This window comes from Mercenaria mercenaria, chromosome 4 (genome assembly GCF_021730395.1).
Source record: "Mercenaria mercenaria strain notata chromosome 4, MADL_Memer_1, whole genome shotgun sequence".
In the NCBI taxonomy this organism is placed as follows: domain Eukaryota; kingdom Metazoa; phylum Mollusca; class Bivalvia; order Venerida; family Veneridae; genus Mercenaria; species Mercenaria mercenaria.
The window spans coordinates 19947951-19966217 of NC_069364.1; the positions used below are offsets into that span (position 1 = coordinate 19947951).

An 18267-nucleotide genomic window follows, 5' to 3' on the forward strand; every position below is an offset into this window, starting at 1 on the left:
TCTTTCTTTAATCATATTGTGTGAAATAGTCCAAATCCTGTCCTTTTTTAATATAAATCCATTTAGTAAGAATTTCAAATGATCCACAAATGAAAACTGTATTTATGTATGTACAAAGATTATAAATCATCCCTTCAAAGGTAACATTTAAATCCGCAATTTTAATGTAAATCCTTCAAATGTTAAATATCCAAACTGGTTAAATTTTGTTATTAAGAAATACAGGAACATTTTCAATGATACTAATCTTTTGATTTTGGTTCTGTTATAAAACAGCTCACAAATACATGTTTCATGGAAGGTTCCAGAGTTTTCATGTAACACTAAGCATAAAAAACATTCTGAAAAAAAAAAACAACAAGAAAAATCCTTTTGAAAATAAGTATTACACCCTTGTTATCAGTATTGTGGTAGAACATTCTGGAACTCAATAGAATATACGTATACGATGTGTCAAAACTAGATAAATAAACAACGTGAAACCTAAAGGGTGATAATATATACATAACAATGTTGATGCAAATATATTTGCATAAATGGAACGTATAACGCTATTCCAGTATTTTTACAGTTATTGTAGATACTGTGGCGAGCGATTCACGAATCAAGTACTATAACATCAGGTACTGTGTGGAACAATTCACGTATCCTGTACTATTATAGTTAGTACTGTTGCGAACAATTCTCTTATACAGTATTAATAAGGAAGACATGGTTTGAGAACAATTCGCTTATCAAGTACTACTGAAGTAGGAACTGCGACGAACAATTCGCTAAACCAGTATTATAACAGAATATACCGTGGGGAAAATTGCTTACCTAGTCTTATAACAGTAGGTACTAAGACCGAATTAAACCATGGCAAGAAACATCAAGGAAAGCAGCTACTTCGAAATTAGAGAAAATTACGTTTTCTTAACTTAAACCAGAACATCTAAATCGATAATATGGTGTAAATAAACTCATACTGTAAGAAAATGGGAAAGTTCAAGGTAAAGCCACATGTCTATTGTACTGTAAAATCAATGATAGCACAAGATAAAGCTGCACAGTCAGTACAGAAGGAACTGAAAGAAATAATGAAACACAAGACAAAGGTGCAAATCAAATAAAGTATAAGATAATAATAAAACACGAGACAAAGCTGCACATCCAGTTCAGTAGATACTGTAAGAAATAATGAAAACATAAGACAAAATCGCAAATCCAGTACAGCAGGTACTGTAAGAAATAGTCAAAGCCTACGACTTCGTTGCACATCCAGTAGAGAAGGTAATGTTAGAAATAATGCATCACAAAACACAACCGTATCTTCAATATAGTAGATATTGCAATTAACAATAAATAATGACAGCACTAGAGAAAACAGCAAATCCAGTTAGTAAGAACTGCAACAAAAAATGATACCAACAAGCAGAGCCGCGCATCTAGAAACGTAGGTGCTGAACGAAATAATAACAACACACGGCAAAGCTGGACATTTAGTACAGTAAGTACTGTACAAAAATAAAAATGTAACGGAGGTACTGTAAGATATTATTATATCATAAGACAAAGCCACACACAATACAATACACACATACAAAACAGTGTTTACTATGGGAAATACTGACAGCAAAAGAAAAAGCCGCACACCCAACACATTAGGTCCTGAAATAAGTAATGACATCTCAAAACAAAACCTTACATCGAATATAGAAGGTCCTGAAAGAAATAATGACAGCACAAAATAAAACCGCACATCCAACAAAGTAGGTACTGAAAGAAAAAAATGTAGCGAAGGTACCATAAGATATAATGATATCATAAGACAAAGGCACACATACAATAGAGTATGTACTGTGAGAAATACTGACAGCATAAGACAAACCGTACATCCAACACATTAGATCATGAAAGAAGTAATGACATCACAAAACAAAACCGCACATCGAATACAGTAGGTCCTGATAGAAATAATGACAGCACAAAAGAAAACCGCACATCCAATGCAGTAGGAACTGTACGAAATAATGCAGCGTAGGTACATAGCTATAATGTTATCAAAAGGCAAAGCCGCTCTTCCAAATACAGTAGGAACTGAACGAAATAATGCAGCGTATCGTAGGTACATAGCTATAATGTTATCAAAAGGCAAAGCCGCTCTTCCAATACAGGAGGAACTGTACGAAATAATGCATCGTAGGTACATAGCTATAATGTTATCAAAAGGCAAAGCCGCACATCCAATACAGTAGGAACTGTACGAAATAATGCATCGTAGGTACATAGCTATAATGTTATCAAAAGGCAAAGCCGCACATCCAATACAGTAGGAACTGTACGAAATAATGCATCGTAGGTACATAGCTATAATGTTATCAAAAGGCAAAGCCGCACATCCAATACAGTAGGAACTGTACGAAGCAATGCATCGTAGGTACATAGCTATAATGTTATCAAAAGGCAAAGCCGCATATACAATACAGTAGGAACTGTACAAAGCAATGCATCGTAGGTACATAGCTATAATGTTATCAAAAGGCAAAGCCGCTCTTCCAATACAGGAGGAACTGTACGAAATAATGCAGCGTAGGTACATAGCTATAATGTTATCAAAAGGCAAAGCCGCTCTTCCAATACAGTAGGAACTGTACGAAATAATGCATCGTAGGTACATAGCTATAATGTTATCAAAAGGCAAAGCCGCTCTTCCAATACAGGAGGAACTGTACGAAATAATGCAGCGTAGGTACATAGCTATAATGTTATCAAAAGGCAAAGCCGCTCTTCCAATACAGTAGGAACTGTACGAAATAATGCATCGTAGGTACATAGCTATAATGTTATCAAAAGGCAAAGCCGCACATCCAATACAGTAGGAACTGTACGAAGCAATACATCGTAGGTACATAGCAGGAGGAACTGTACGAAATAATGCAGCGTAGGTACATAGCTATAATGTTATCAAAAGGCAAAGCCGCACATCCAATACAGTAGGAACTGTACGAAATAATGCATCGTAGGTACATAGCTATAATTTTATCAAAAGGCAAAGCCACATATCCAATACAGTATGTACTGTAAGAAATAATGACTGCATTAAGACCGTATCGAGAGTTGAACGGAACACTGTAGCAACTCAGATAATTTGGAAAAATCTATTTCCCATTTATCCATTTAATGTCAGGCAATAAAATTCCAGAAAAGGCTTGTAACATTTCAGACATTTTTCAAATAATTATAATGCAACGCTGATGTAACTAAGTGACATAAATTATCCATGCATCGCTGTAGTAAGTTGACTTACTACGTTGCAACGGGAACGTCAAAAGGAAGGGTTTTTCAAACTTTATCGCCGCCTAATAAAACAATGTTGTCAGCATATTTGATGTGCAGGAATGTCGCTAAAGAGCTTTCCCTTTTACAGAAATTCTTCCAATTTCTTTCGTTTTCATACCACGTAAACGTAGTATTATTTAAGTCCAAGGCAAACACCATGGTATTAATATGATTAAGGGCTTTGTATTTGCAAGGTCCTATTGATAACTACTTATCTACATCGACTAATTCATTTTTTTTCTTGCCACTCCAACTACAAAAACTCTCCAGATTACTTAAGGTTTTTTCTTTATATTTGCCAATTTACAAACATTCTTTTTTCCATTGTCAAAATGATAGCAATGTATTCATAACCTTGCCACATTACTGACCAGACACACTTTTCAGCTGTCCGTGTGTTACAGCTATCTTTTAAGAACTATAAAGAATAATACATTGAATCAAAACACTGCAGATGTGGTAATTTTATATCTCCGTTAGCACATACTAACTTTTTTTGCCAGTTTGAAACTAGAGGAACGTCGCCTTTCCGCCTAGTCGAATTAGATTTAAAACAATCAGACGTCATATCCGTTTAAGGAGGTAGGTTACCTTGTTACCAGGGTAAATTTAAATTAGTTGAATCGCAGCATTTTTTTTGTATTTCGTGTAATTTAATATTTTAACTGCTACAATCTCAATTTCATTTATCTCTGTCCTTTCAAGTACAATTTTTATCCAGGTTTAAAGTACATGACCCTCCAAAGGTATTTTATATTGAAGGAAGAAGGAAAATACGGATATTTAATATTTTTCAGTGTATTTTGGTTTTATTGTTATCTGTAGAAGTCTGCATAATTGATAATTTTACTAGTATGCGCGTTAGCTGTCAAATATAAGCGGGGTTCGTGTTTCCATGGTAACGCATTTTCTCTCATTTTTAAACAACTGTGTATGAAAACGGGGTTTTGATTCTGTTAATGACCAACATTGAATATTTGGGTTATATTATTAGCAAAATACCAAGCACTTTAGATGGTACCCTATTTTTTCTAAAAGAATAAAGTAACCATGGCAACAGAGATGTTTAAAATAGCTTATATCTTGCTTTTTGTCGTAATTTCTATTAAAAGATATAAAATAAATTATCTTTCATGTTAATGTAGCTTTAAAACATTTTATTTCTAACGTAAGTAATATTTTCGTGTTATTTCTTATTTGTATCTTTTTACAAAAAATTCACAGTTTAAAATACTTAAAGCAGTACCCCTTGTCTGACATTTTTACGGAAAAATCGTTCTGCATGCTGATATTAGTCTCATGGATATTGTTGAATTGTAAATAAAAAGCTGAAGCTGTGTGCCTTACATAGACCAGTGGCAACGCTTTTGAATTTTACATTTAGATATGTAGATCACGGGCTTCGTTTCCATGGTGACATCAATTTAATTCAAGAAACCACAATCTTCTACTGAAAGAATAACTTTAGAGCTTAGTTTTAGTATATAAGTAACACATTATCTATGGAAACGGAAAAATAGGCATTACAAATCAAACTGCCCGAAATTTATTTGAAAATGGCCATAATAAGTAACCTTTCATCAAACTATATTCCCAATAACATCAGTTACCATCAACCGTTTTCTTACATCCGCATAACATTTCACTACAACTACATAAAAGAAGCAAAATATCGATTATTATTCAGAGCGAAAGACTCATAAATAATATTTCAGCAAATATGGCTGTTTGAAAATAGTTCAAATAAAGAAAATGCACATAATTACGTACTTTCAAAATAAAAGCTATTAATTTTGCGCGGTAACTGGTTAGAGACCACCAATTGTTTTCCCATAGACTTACATTTTAACATTATGGCCTTCCATACATCGAAACATGTATATCTAATTACACGTTTTTCAAGAACTTTCTTAGTTCTACCAAAATATCGGACTAAAAATATATGAATAGTGATACTTTATTTAAGTAATTTTCGTGTGAATGAGATGACCCCCTGTTTAGTACATCATTGGCATGGCGGGAGAAATTCGTTTGATAAAACTTTTATAAATACAGTCAAACTTGTGCTAGCGACCACCCGTGAATAGCGACCACCTGTCGACAACGACCGGTCTCTGGTCCCCCAGTTGAAAAATACTCATAAAAAGGCAGTGAATAGCGACCACCTGGCGACCGCGACCAGCGACCGGCCTGATTCATTCCTAAGGGTCATATTTGCCCCCCAATAACGACCAAGCTGGAGCGTTCCGGAATGAAAATATTTGAAATCCGCCGAATATTTACGACCTTCGCCTTCTAGCAAACATAATAATTACTGCTTGATTGAAAATTTGAAAGTTTGCACCGGCCGAATTAATACACAGAACATAAAGAAAGCAAAAAGCTGTAGAATTATTTTTATCAGCATGATAATGGCTCACTGAGAAGTGACCCTTCCCCCCGAATAAAGACCACCTGTGAACAAAGACCACTTTTGCTTGTTTCGAAGAGTGGTCTTTGTTCACAGGTTTGACTGTACACATAAAATGTAGCAAATTTTGTCAAAATGTATAATAAAATACTGTAAATGCAGTGAAAATATATCAATTTTGAAAAAATAATCACTTCCTGGGCTTGTTTACATGACTGACCAATCAGAACACACAGACGTTACCTTATTTCCAGGTATACGCTTACCTCATTCCTAGTAAGTTCCCTGTACTTTTTTGAATTGGTGGTCTCTGACCATCTGACAAGTAATGTCATGACGTCAAGACATCATTTAAGCTAACAATGTTTTGAAGCGTTTCTGGGGCAAGTTATTCATTATTTCTGCATTATTAAACAATAAAGCATCAGATCGGAGACAGGTTCATGATTATTTTTCAGTAGAATGTATATACAAACACATTTAGTTTGTCGTAAACGTCGTCGTGAAATCGTCACGTTAGCTTCCGGTTGGGCATGCACACATACAAACATCAAGGTAACCTACCTTCTTAATAAATGCAGTTTGATGCTACAACAGTTAAACTGAAATGTTACAATAGGAGGTGATCAACTAACGTCATTCAACCTAAGCATTACGAAAAACTATGAATTTATATACATCACCAAACACACTTGCTAATCGATATTGACAGAGGCTATAGAAAGAATAAAGCCAATGAAGTGTAACTGATGACAAAAAATGTGCTAGATTTAGTTAGCATTCTACACTGGTACAACTGGCATATTAATATAGGTAATAGATATCAAAACACGAACATGTAAAGGAAAGCGTCAATGAAGACTTCGTAGTACATCAATAAATCAAACATGTAGTAAAAAGATAACTAAGTGACATACCATTAGGTTTACGGCAACAATGGTCATAAATAGCATAAAGATGTAGAAGAACACGTGACTGATGGCGTTATAGTGCACTTTCTCATCAAGAAATATCGTTGTGTAGTCAAGCTCGCCTATCATCATTTCTGTAGTCTTCACCAAGGATATCCAAAACGTGCTGAACGGTTCCTGTAACAAAAGATCATTAATAAGCTACTTATTCTCAAACAATCATAGTTTAACATAAAATGTATATCTAAGAGAACAAAAGTGACTGAGTTAATGAATGCTCGTACAAAAATGGTAATATCATTGTTTACGGTAAGTGAGCAGTCGGGGCACATGTCAGATGTTGAACTACTATAGAATCGGATAATTTTAAGATATATATATTATATATAATACTTTCTGATCAAGAATGGTTTCAGTTGTCTTAGATTGAAATCAACATGAAACACAAACGCACACATTATTGGCAGTTTTACTTGAGACAACGGGAAATCAACATCTGACCTTAAAGTAAAGTAGACAATTTATTATAATTATCCAGCAGATATTTCTAACTTGTCCCGAAAGTCTTCAAACTACATTGAGGATATTTTTTTTGTTTGCATTGTAATATCAAAACATATCTAAACAGATAAGGGAGACAATTGAATATTTTCACGAAGGCCTAGCCTGAGTAAAAATATCAGAATTGTCTCCAACCCGCCCGCTTAGCTCAGTAGGTAGAACGTCGGTCTACGGATCGCGGGGGTTTCGAGTTCGATCCTCGGGCTAGGCGTATGTTCTCCGTGACTATTTGATAAACGACATTGTGTCTGAAATCATTAGTCCTCCACCTCTGATTCATGTGGGGAAGTTGGTAGTTACTTGCGGAGAACAGGTTTATACTGGTACAGAATCTAGAAACACTGGTTAGGTTAACTGCCCGCCGTTACATGACTGAAATACTGCAGAAAAACGGCGTTAAACCCAAAACAAACAAACAAACAGAATTGTCTCCCTTATCGGTGAAGACATATTTCGATATCTCACTGAAAACAAACACATTTTCCTTTTTTATGTTATACTAATTGGTGAAGATCAACAAAATTTCTGTTTATTACATGCTTACATGCACAAATAAGACCAATACTTCATGCTGAAGTTCAGATTTATATAGGCTACCTTGTTTCATATGATTCATCCTCTAAATTATCATGGACACTTAGGCATATTGATATCAAATATTGGTGATTAGACCCGTGAAATCAACCCGACGCCATTTTGTTTTTAAAAACAAAAACTGCATTTAAAATATTTTGTTTACAAATTCACAATCCTCGGCCAATGTTAGTAGTTAAGTAAGCATATTAAAAACTTGTTGGGTCAATGCCGTCAGTTCATTGAATAACCGGAAGCTTGATTTGTTTACAACACGCTGAAGGTCAGAAAAAAACAAACAACAAAACAACATGAATGACGTTAACAACTGGGGAATATCCGAAAGTCTTTGGAAAATCCAGCTGCAGAATTAAATATCATCATGGATTCAATGGAAATATTGATCTATAGAATATCGAATAGGAATGGAAATTGGAACTCAACTGGCTTGATGGGAAAGTATTTCGACGAAAATGCTTGCATATTACGTAAGGTTGAGTTGTTGTCTTGTGATAATAAACTAAGACAACAACCAACTAAATGTGCTGTCGCCAGTTAAATCTACCATACAATAGTGATAAACTGATGAAAAGTGGAGGAAGTACGTATCTATAGCTACATGAATTGCAAGGCCAAGCAACTAAGGTAACATTTCTAGAGCATTACTATTATTTCTTTGGCAAAACTTTTACTATTATAGGATTGTCTAGCTGTACATGACTCGTGTATGGCTTGAATATAAGGATAATCATAGGGTACCAGTTATTCTAAAGGCAACAAAGGGAGTTAATTAAAGAATATATTATTTCAAGGGAGATAATTTTATCTGAAAAAAAAGAAGTTCGGCACTATGAGTGATACAGATATATGTTTTTCAGTATTTCACCAGTTAGCATAAAATAAAAAACGTTGATCCAGTGTATTGCGTTACCGTATTTTCCGGACAAAAGGCCGCTGTACCGTACTGGCCGCAGCCGTATATTTTAACTATATCAACATATGTTTGTATTCATTAGTATAAAATTTGAATTTAGAAACTATGCATGTATTTCGTTCTATTCTATGTGAAGTCTTTTATTGATATAAATTATCAATCAATGGGATATATTTTATATTTGCTAAGAGTACCACAATATGGTACAATAACACAACTTAACTTCTTGACCCCTCTATTTCACTTTACCTGATTTTGAAGCAGACAGTGAAAAGTAATGGCAAATGCGACAATCAGAAAGGAGAAGACGAGGAATAACTTCAGGAACAATATGCCGACCCGGAATAGCATTACAACATAAATACCAATCCAATCGAATTTCTGGATAAGTAACAATAGATTTATCCATGCCAAGAAAACTGACACTGTGCCACAAGTCCATTGCCATTCCTGAAATATGTTCAGCACGCATTTGTCTTAATATAAACATAAACAGTCAATACACATTGCAATAAGAAGATACATCAGTGCAGATGAGAGTTATGCACTGTATAAAAGGGCAAATAAAGGTTGATAACTGAAAAAGTAAGTATGGTAAAGAATATTTAAATCATAAATTATTCAGATTCAAAGAAAACTGATGATGTCAAAAGCTCTAAGTTCTTTCCTATATGCGCAAGATAAGACCATTCTTAGGATAATTCGTAGGAAAAGGTGAACATTACAGACGCTTTAATTCTAATTTCTGTGGAATTGCTGAACAAGGTCTTAGCTTTACAAATAAACATGCTCACTAATTTATGAATTCACAGTTATGCCCTGTACAAAAAGTTCATAAAGGGAGTTAACATACAAATAAGTATGGAAGAGTTATGGTCCTTGTGCAAAGCACTTCCCCTAAATGCACTCTATCAATGCATGGATGTAATTACCATAAATACCCTACTCTTGTTTTACAGTTATACTCTGGACAAGAAAATTCCATAACGTTTGGGTGTTTTCGGGTTTAAAGTCTTTTTCAACATTTTTTCAGTAATATTAACGACGGTGTCATCTTGTAGCGATTAGCACATGACCATACTTTTGTGCTGCCTCACTAGAATATCACGCCATAGACATGTGACATAATATCCCACCCAGGCACATTAAACTGTCATCTGACTGACCATTTCTAGCACTATCCTTTTTATGCTGAGCGCCAAGCGAGAAAGCAACTAATACCATTTCTACGTCATACATATTTTCAGCACTCAAAGCGGACGCTCTACCACTAGGCTACCGAGGCAGTTAAAAAATTAATAATAGGAGAACACTAAAATGTAGAGGTTGTATAGTTGTGATGCTTACACGCGACCGTAAAAGGTAAGGTTCTTGCACATGACACATCATAATGACTGTCAGACTGACCACGTGTTCCATTTTTTTTAAAATTCCATCCTTAATGTCATTGTTACTGATTGGACACAAAGTCATATATCTAATATGTGAAGAGGTATGGCATGTATGAAAAATACCATTGAAGGAAAATAAGTGAAAAGTAAGTAAGGTATAGCAATGGTCCTTGTACACTTCACTTCCTATAAATGTCAAATTTCAGTATATACAATATACATAAATTAACTACAGCTGTTTCTGTCTTCAAAAAAATCACTAAAGGTAGAAAACGCAAAAAGTGAGGTGGCCCTGGAAAGGAAAACTTCATCACATCATGTTGATATTTGGTGCATTTTTTCAAAATCAATCCATGTACTACAAAGTTAAAGACGGTACACGAAATCTGGACGGGTGAACGGACGCTGTAATTACAATATGCCGCCAAAAGGTGGTTGGGCTGAAGTGGGCACTGGCACAAAACCAGAAAAAGCAATATCTCTCATTTTGGTCAGGTGTCAGTTGGAGGGGGCATACATGTTAAAATTGAAGACATAATTAAAATTTAAATAAAAAAAATGAAAGAAATAGAACTCTAAATATTAGAAACAATGAGTAAATTTAATCTTGCTATTAAACGTTTTATGCAAATAAAGCATGCAAATAAATTCAACATACAGGCCTATATCCAGTATCGGTAGAGCCACTGGGATGGATCACAAAAAGTATGGACAAAATGTACGTTATCAATTGCAAAATATTTTCCTTCTCCTTAAAGTACCCCATGGTGCACGAGAACATCAGTTTCATTTCACATATCTGAAAAAAAAGATATTGGGTTAGTAACAACATCGAATTGCGAACACAAAAATTATTGAGTGGTGGCTTCCAATCGCTTGCTTCTTACTCTTGTTTGTTTGATCCCAACCACAGAAGTTGAGTTTTTACATGCGAGGAAGCCATGAAAGATATGCGGTTCTTTTAAAGTTCTAGTCGTAATTATTGACAACATACCTGTTTATGTTTAATGCTCCAGTCCTTTGGTCAACTATTTATACATATCTCATATTTCATTTTTTTCAGCGATGCAAACGACAATTGTACAATATTTATTATTTACATAAGCGACGTCATTTTTGATAACGTAGTAGCCTGATGGCGACGTCGTTAACATTCTCCTAAAGATCCATATTAATGGCGAAACCGGTTAAGATTTTACTCAATTAATATGTTATACCAAAAGGACATTTCAATACTTTTTCCGGATATATATATAAATCCTGTCAACTTCAATCAATCTAACGGACATTTGCAGGGCCATATTTCCCTATAGCAGTTATCATTTCTACCATGTTTCCATGAAATACTTCAAACCTTGTCTGAGATATGGACAGAAAACGAAATAAAAACATTTTTTTTTTATCTCGACTGAAACTTGCATCGTGGGATTTCCCTGTAGCGGTACACATGTCTCCAATGCATTATTTATATACTCCAAATTATGTCATAGATGTGGCTTCGAACGACAATTCCAAACTATATCCCTCGCCTAAGGTCTGAAAACTAGCAAGACTTTTACATAGTACCTTGCAATAAATACTGGAATTTTGACAGCGACACTGTCTACGTTGTTTTGGCGTATTTGCTAATAAATAAACGAAAGATGATTCTCACTTCTTTTTTAACTAAAAGTAATACATTTGTATTTCATTTACACTAGAGAACGACTGCATTGCATTACCAGACGTTTTTGTAATTGCAGTTTCTCAAGGTAAATACAATTCCGAGCACTTCGATTAGGTATGTTTGTCAACATAAAATTATTGGTAGTTTCGGTACAATTTTAGGGTATGCCGTTAGTGTGGTCATCAGACTGAATATAAACTTTTGTACCGTTCTGGTTTTGAGCTTTTGATTACTCTTAGGAAAAGAAATTTATTAAAAGTTGAAAAGTTCGACGTCAGAAAATTTATTAAGGAAAATATTTTTTTTTCATACGATCCTACCATACCAGTCCTGTAAATTATCAGCGGCAGTAAATAAAATTGCCTTTACAAAAGTTTGTTTGCAAATTAAAGGTAATGTATAGTTTTTCTTTAAATGATAACCCATAGATCTTGCAGCAGACTATATAATGAGAAAAACATCTGAATCTACGCATACTTTTTCTAGATAAGTTTGTAGTCAATAAGTGTTTTACTGGTTTCACCTTTTTAAGGAAGACTAAGGTTTTGGATCAAATATTGACTTTCAGATACAAATGACGTGTAAAATTTACATCAATATAAAATAAAAGTAAACAAGTGAATAAAGTTTTGCCATGCAATACAAAGTTCCCTACTGGAAGTCACCTTATTTTCTCTACTTCAGTATAACATAATGAACCAGTATTGATACACTACAAGACATAGTATTTTGAAAATTATAACAGTGTAATGTTTACATAATTCTCAGAGTTTCTGAATCACATTTACATGCACGACTGTACAGGACTTGTTTTTCTCTACATGTGTGTCCTACAATAACAGTAAATATGTAACAAAATTGATTCAGTAGGCTCCTCTATACTGAACTGTGCAAGTTGCAGACACTGATCTTGAACAATAGCTGAATGGTGACACTGAAGATTTCACAGGTATATCTGAAGAAAAAAATGCATAATGTAGTAACTCTGCATTCGAGATGTCTGCAGCTCTTTAATATTCAAAATATGTATATTTCTGAATATAAGGTAGAATAAAAGTCAAACTGTTTCTGGATTAATAAAACTTCGATATATCTTATGCATAAGAGCAATTTTAGTAGAATATATCAAGAGGCCAATAGTGACCCTAAGTCACTCACTTGACCTTTACTATTTGACCTAAAATATATGTATGACACACAGAAAAACTAATAGTAACATTAGTGTTTGATATAAAATTGATTTAAAAAGTTTAGAAGATATGAAGTGGACAGATAGACATGTGTGACTCCAAAATAGCCTGCATATATTTTGTATTTTGAAATATTATGATGGCAGGCTAAATTTTATACTATATCTTAAATTCCTTTGAAAATAACACACATTATACTTGACATTTCTTATTTTATATCTTACATTCACCTTTTTAAGCTTAAAATGATAGAATTGTGTTTACCTTTTTAATTAATTTCAGTGGAAAAATGTAAGATATTTGGAAAATTACATTCATAAGTCTGTAATTATTTGGTACTGTATCATTTCTTACTGCAAGTGTAAAGTTTATATCATACTTGACCATTGGTCTCATGTGAAACAAACTTTACACAAGCCTCTTGAAGTGATAATTGCAAAATCAATAACTGAATTACATTGTAACTATTTGAATATTGTAAACAATTACCTGAAGGTATCAATATCTGTGTTTAATTAAACCATACAGATCAACACTGGCATTCTCATCATATGAATCCACAGAACATTTTAGATCGAAATAAAGAAACAACTTCCTACAAATTTTGTACTTCAATTACTGAAAAATACAGACTTTACATTAAATTAGGACTCTTATCCATTGAAAACATCAAGTGACAAATATCAAGAAAACATTGCATTATCAAGATATTTTAACAAAATGGTTATTGCTATTGTGTGTATAAAAACTTTGAAACATGGACAGTGGCTGGCAATAGTAGATCTTTTATCCCTGTATCATCTGAAGGGCTAAGATTTAAGAAGTCTGAATAGATATCTTTACCTAAATCGAAAGTTCTTAATTCAAAATGGTTGGCTGTACAATCCAACATGAAACTTACATCAAGTCATTTTAATTACATTTACACTGTGTATCTGTTAAATGCTTAGGGGAATGTAATTTTAATAACTGGCATTACTTTACCTTCTACATGTTAAACTTATTAAAGATTTTCATCGGTACATCATTGTACCACTAGACCATCTTCCACTTCTGTCAACCTGATTAGACATGTAGAACACCCTGAAATATATAAATAATAAAATCTGTGAAAAGACTCATCATGCAAAAAACATAACACCATCTTTATAAAATCACCTTAACACCTTGATCTTAAAAAATATTATTATTTCAAATTATTATTGTCCATAAAAGTATAATGTATCCCATCCATAATCATTACATGACTCCTTATTTAATTTACCAGTTCTTTGTTTGGAATGGCTCCCAGCCTAAATTTAAAAGTTGAAGAAAAATAAATTATGAAAGTTTATTTATGGTGTCATTTAAAAGAATGGCCTGCCTGTTAATTGTCAACTGTTTGCTCTTTTGAATATTAGGCAAGCCATTCAATGAGTGCATGTTCTTATGGTGCCTTATATAAATCAATGGTCAATAGTTTGTGTCGTTATAAATTTGATGTCATTGACTCGTGTATTCTCAACATCATAAAGAGAGATAAAACTACATGTAAATTGTAAAACATTGTATGTGATACCCTTCCATCCTGTATAAATTGCCTTAAAAAATAAATTACATAGAAGCATTATCCCATTGTTCTGACTGCCTCTGCTATAAGTAACTTTTCAAGCTTCAGCAGCCACTGTAATGTTCTGTCTGAAATTACAATATTTTAATAACTAATAATAAATATACAATGTTATTCTATTCCTACAATTTGCAACAGTTTATTTTGAATTATTAATTCATTTTAGCTCAATTACATTATGCTCTGGCTACAGCTAAAATACATAGAACAGACTATAAGCTATTATAAGGTCAAAGGTCATTCTAAATGGAAAATTCGGTAAACTAAGGCCCAGACGCTTTAAATAAGCTGTCATTTCACACACTAATTTGCTATAGGATTATGTATGTACTAAGAAAAAAAAAGAAAACACTTATTAACAGAAAGAACATATTTAATTTAAAAGCGACAATGAAAGTGAAAGTAGAAAGTCAGTACTTTCTTATCGACTTTTCTTTCATAATTTCCATTTAAAGTGTAAAAGTTTACTTTCATACTGTATTGAATAATCCATAAACATTATACTTACCGTTTAAATGCATAAAAAATCCTCATGGTACCCGTAACTTAATAATTTGTTGATAACCTCTCAGTTTTCAGCTGTTTTCACGTGAAATACGAAACCGGTGTTGACATAAATGTTCTACTTCCGGCGGTATTCGATTGCGTAAAACGGCTCTAGTACTATGTCTAAACTATTGGATGTAATATGCATGTTGTACCACAGAAAAGTGGTATCGATTTTCCCTACGGCCAGTAATATATATATGTTAAAATATAAGCTATTCACATTAATAACAAAGAAAAATAATTCTAAAAACAAGGGTTGCTCATGGTGGCGAACATTTTCGTCAAGTGACATTAAAATCCCTCCATGCATGAAGAAGAAATGCTCGGGACAAAGACATTCTTGAATTTGACCTTTGACCTCTGTTACCTTGACCTTAGACTTAGAGACTTGGTTCTTGTGCATGACACTCCGTCTCATGGTGGCGATCATTTGAGCAAAGTAATGTTAAAATTCCTTTAAGGATTGTTGATGAAACAGACTGGACAGGAAAATCCGTTTTGGCCTTTTGAGTCTGTGCATGACACATTCTCTCATCCTTGGGAATATTTACGCCAACTGATATTAAATCCTGTTTTGCATGACAAAGTTAAAGACCGGACAGGACAAAAATCGTATTGACATTTGATCTCCAAGTGTGTCTTTGACCTTTAAGCTAGGGTTCTGAGTGTTACGCATGACACGCCGTCTGATCATGGGAAATATTTTTGCGAATTATTTTTGTTATCTTTTGGTGGATGACATTGTTCTGCACCAGGCACGAAACAGACCCTGTTCGTGCCATGTTAACATTTGACTGTTAAGTGTGACCTTGACCTTTTAGCTAGGGGTCTGAAAGCTGTTGGCCAAGCAATATTAAAATCATCCCTTCATGGATGGCAAAGTTATGGACCTGACAAGAAATAAACCCTGTTGAACTTTGACCTCTAATTGTGACCTAAACCTTTAAGCTAGGCGTCCGGATTTTGTGCATGACATGTCGTCTTATCATGGGAAACATTTGTGCCAAGACATATTAGAATGAGTGATGAATGACAGAGGTATGGACCGGACACGAAACAGACCCCGTTCCTGCCATGTTAATATTTGACTGCCAAGTGTGACCTTGACCTTTGAACTAGAGGTCTGAAAGCTGTTGGCCAAGCAATATTAAAATCATCCCTTCATGGATGACAAAGTTATGGACCTGACAAGAAAAAAAACCCTGTTGAACCTGTAATTGCGACCTAAACCTTTGAGCTAGGCGTCCGGGTTTTGTGCATGACATGTCGTCTTATCATGGGGAACATTGGTGCCAAGACATATTATAGAGATGGTACCTACCAAAGAAAATCTAAGGGGAGCAACTCTGAATTGACCAGTGAACTGAAGCCAACATAAAACACTGATCAAAAGTTAAAGAAAAATCAGATAGGTCCTTTTTCCAACCACTGATCAGGCAGACAAAATATGACCTACATTTGTTTAAATCCCTTTGTATTCAATATACAATATGCACACTTTTCTCATGGTTTACACTGACAGTTTTTTTTTTGTAAGCTGTAGTGAGGCCCTGATAGAAAATTTAGTAGTGCATGAAGAATATGTAAAATAATGCATAAATTCCTTTGAAGAAAATTTACGACATTAAGAAAAGTTATTTAGTTTTGATCTTGAAGCCAAAGTTACTTATTTTTTCAATAGTGATACATTGATTTACACAAAATTTATATACTAAAATGTAAAAGTTATGTATCTAACAATGAGAAATAACAAAAAAGTTACATGTAAATTGGTATAACGTTTGTGTAACAAAGTAGCTAGATTGCGTATATTTGTCACTTCAATAAATCATTTTGAAAGTGTTTTGTATGCTTTAGTCAACTTTAAGAATTTCTGTCACTGTTCAGGAATTCGGAGTACTTTGCTTCAAATAATGTAACACAAAAATTCATTGTCATCAAATATAATTTCAATGTTTTAAGGTAGTGGTTGTAATTACAACATTCTAAGGTAGCTGATGGTAATGACTCTCTGTAATGTATTTTAAGCAATTTAGCATTCTCTGGATAGAACTATCACGAGCATTGCTTTTCTTGAAAAACAAATAAATGCTGAAAAGCATATGGAAATTACTTTATTTGATGATTTTCGTTACAGGTCAACTACCTTAAACAAACTATAAGGTCTTTAATTTTTTGTCGTTTACAAAGTAAGCTGGTAACCTCAGATATCAACATTAATTTCAACTTAAACTGTTTACAAAACTTGAAGAAAGGTTTTTGTTGGGGCCTCTCGTTTACAATTATATCAACAATTATCACATGAATGCGTGCATTCATGAGTGAAAATATTGATGGTGAAATGGTGTAGGGGTTTGTTTACATTATAAAATCTTTAATAACTTCTTTCAGGTAAATTTTTGGTATGGTTTTGGTAAGCTTATAATAAAGAGCATGTCATTCTCTTTCATTCAGATTTTTTTTCAAGCGTTTTAGACTCTTGGCTAGTCTTGGAATTTGACTTTATTAAAAGATAAAAGAAAGTTCAGTATAGGCTCTTTCAAAGTTTTGAAAGTAGACTAAACTTACACTATACTCTATTGAATTTATTCAGCTGTGGACACTTTTGATATAGACTATAATTGGTGAAATCCTGAAATCATTGAAAAACGGTCAATACAAGAGTTGTCCATTTTGCTTCATATATTTTGAGAAAGTCATTTTTTAAATATCAAATATTTCTAATTTTACATGGAGAAGAGAAAAACCATCAATATATTGAATAAACTGGTGCACTTAGCTATCATTTCACTCTGAAAAAAAGTCTGTACAAATGAGTTTGAATTTTAAAGGTACTATCTCTACATATTAAAATGAGTGATGAATGACAGTTATGAGTTATGGACCGGACACGAAACAGACCCCGTTCATGCCATGTTAATATTTGACTGCCAAGTCTGACCTTGCCCTTTGAGCTAGAGGTCTGAATGTTGTGCATGACACATTGTTTTATCATTATATGAGGTACATTTGTACCTAGTAATATTAAAATCCCTTCATTGATAGTAGAGTTATGGACCGGACAGGAAAAAACCAACGATGACTTTTGACCTCCAATTGTGACCTTGACCTTTGAGCCAGGGATCCGAATATTTTTGCATGACACGTCATTT

The 18267-nt window shown here is 33.7% G+C and overlaps 1 protein-coding gene across 1 annotated transcript in view; it reads right to left on the reverse strand.

The window, feature by feature from the left end:
• Window positions 1–18267, reverse strand: part of LOC128546055 (transient receptor potential cation channel subfamily A member 1 homolog) — a 79194-nt gene that overhangs the window by 38311 nt on the left and 22616 nt on the right. Inside the window, exons 4-6 of the mRNA XM_045339847.2 lie at window positions 10760–10900; window positions 8960–9160; window positions 6649–6819 (exon numbers count right to left, since the gene is read on the reverse strand). Of these exons, the coding sequence (XP_045195782.2) occupies window positions 6649–6819; window positions 8960–9160; window positions 10760–10900 (513 nt within the window). The remainder of the gene's footprint in view (window positions 1–6648; window positions 6820–8959; window positions 9161–10759; window positions 10901–18267) is intronic.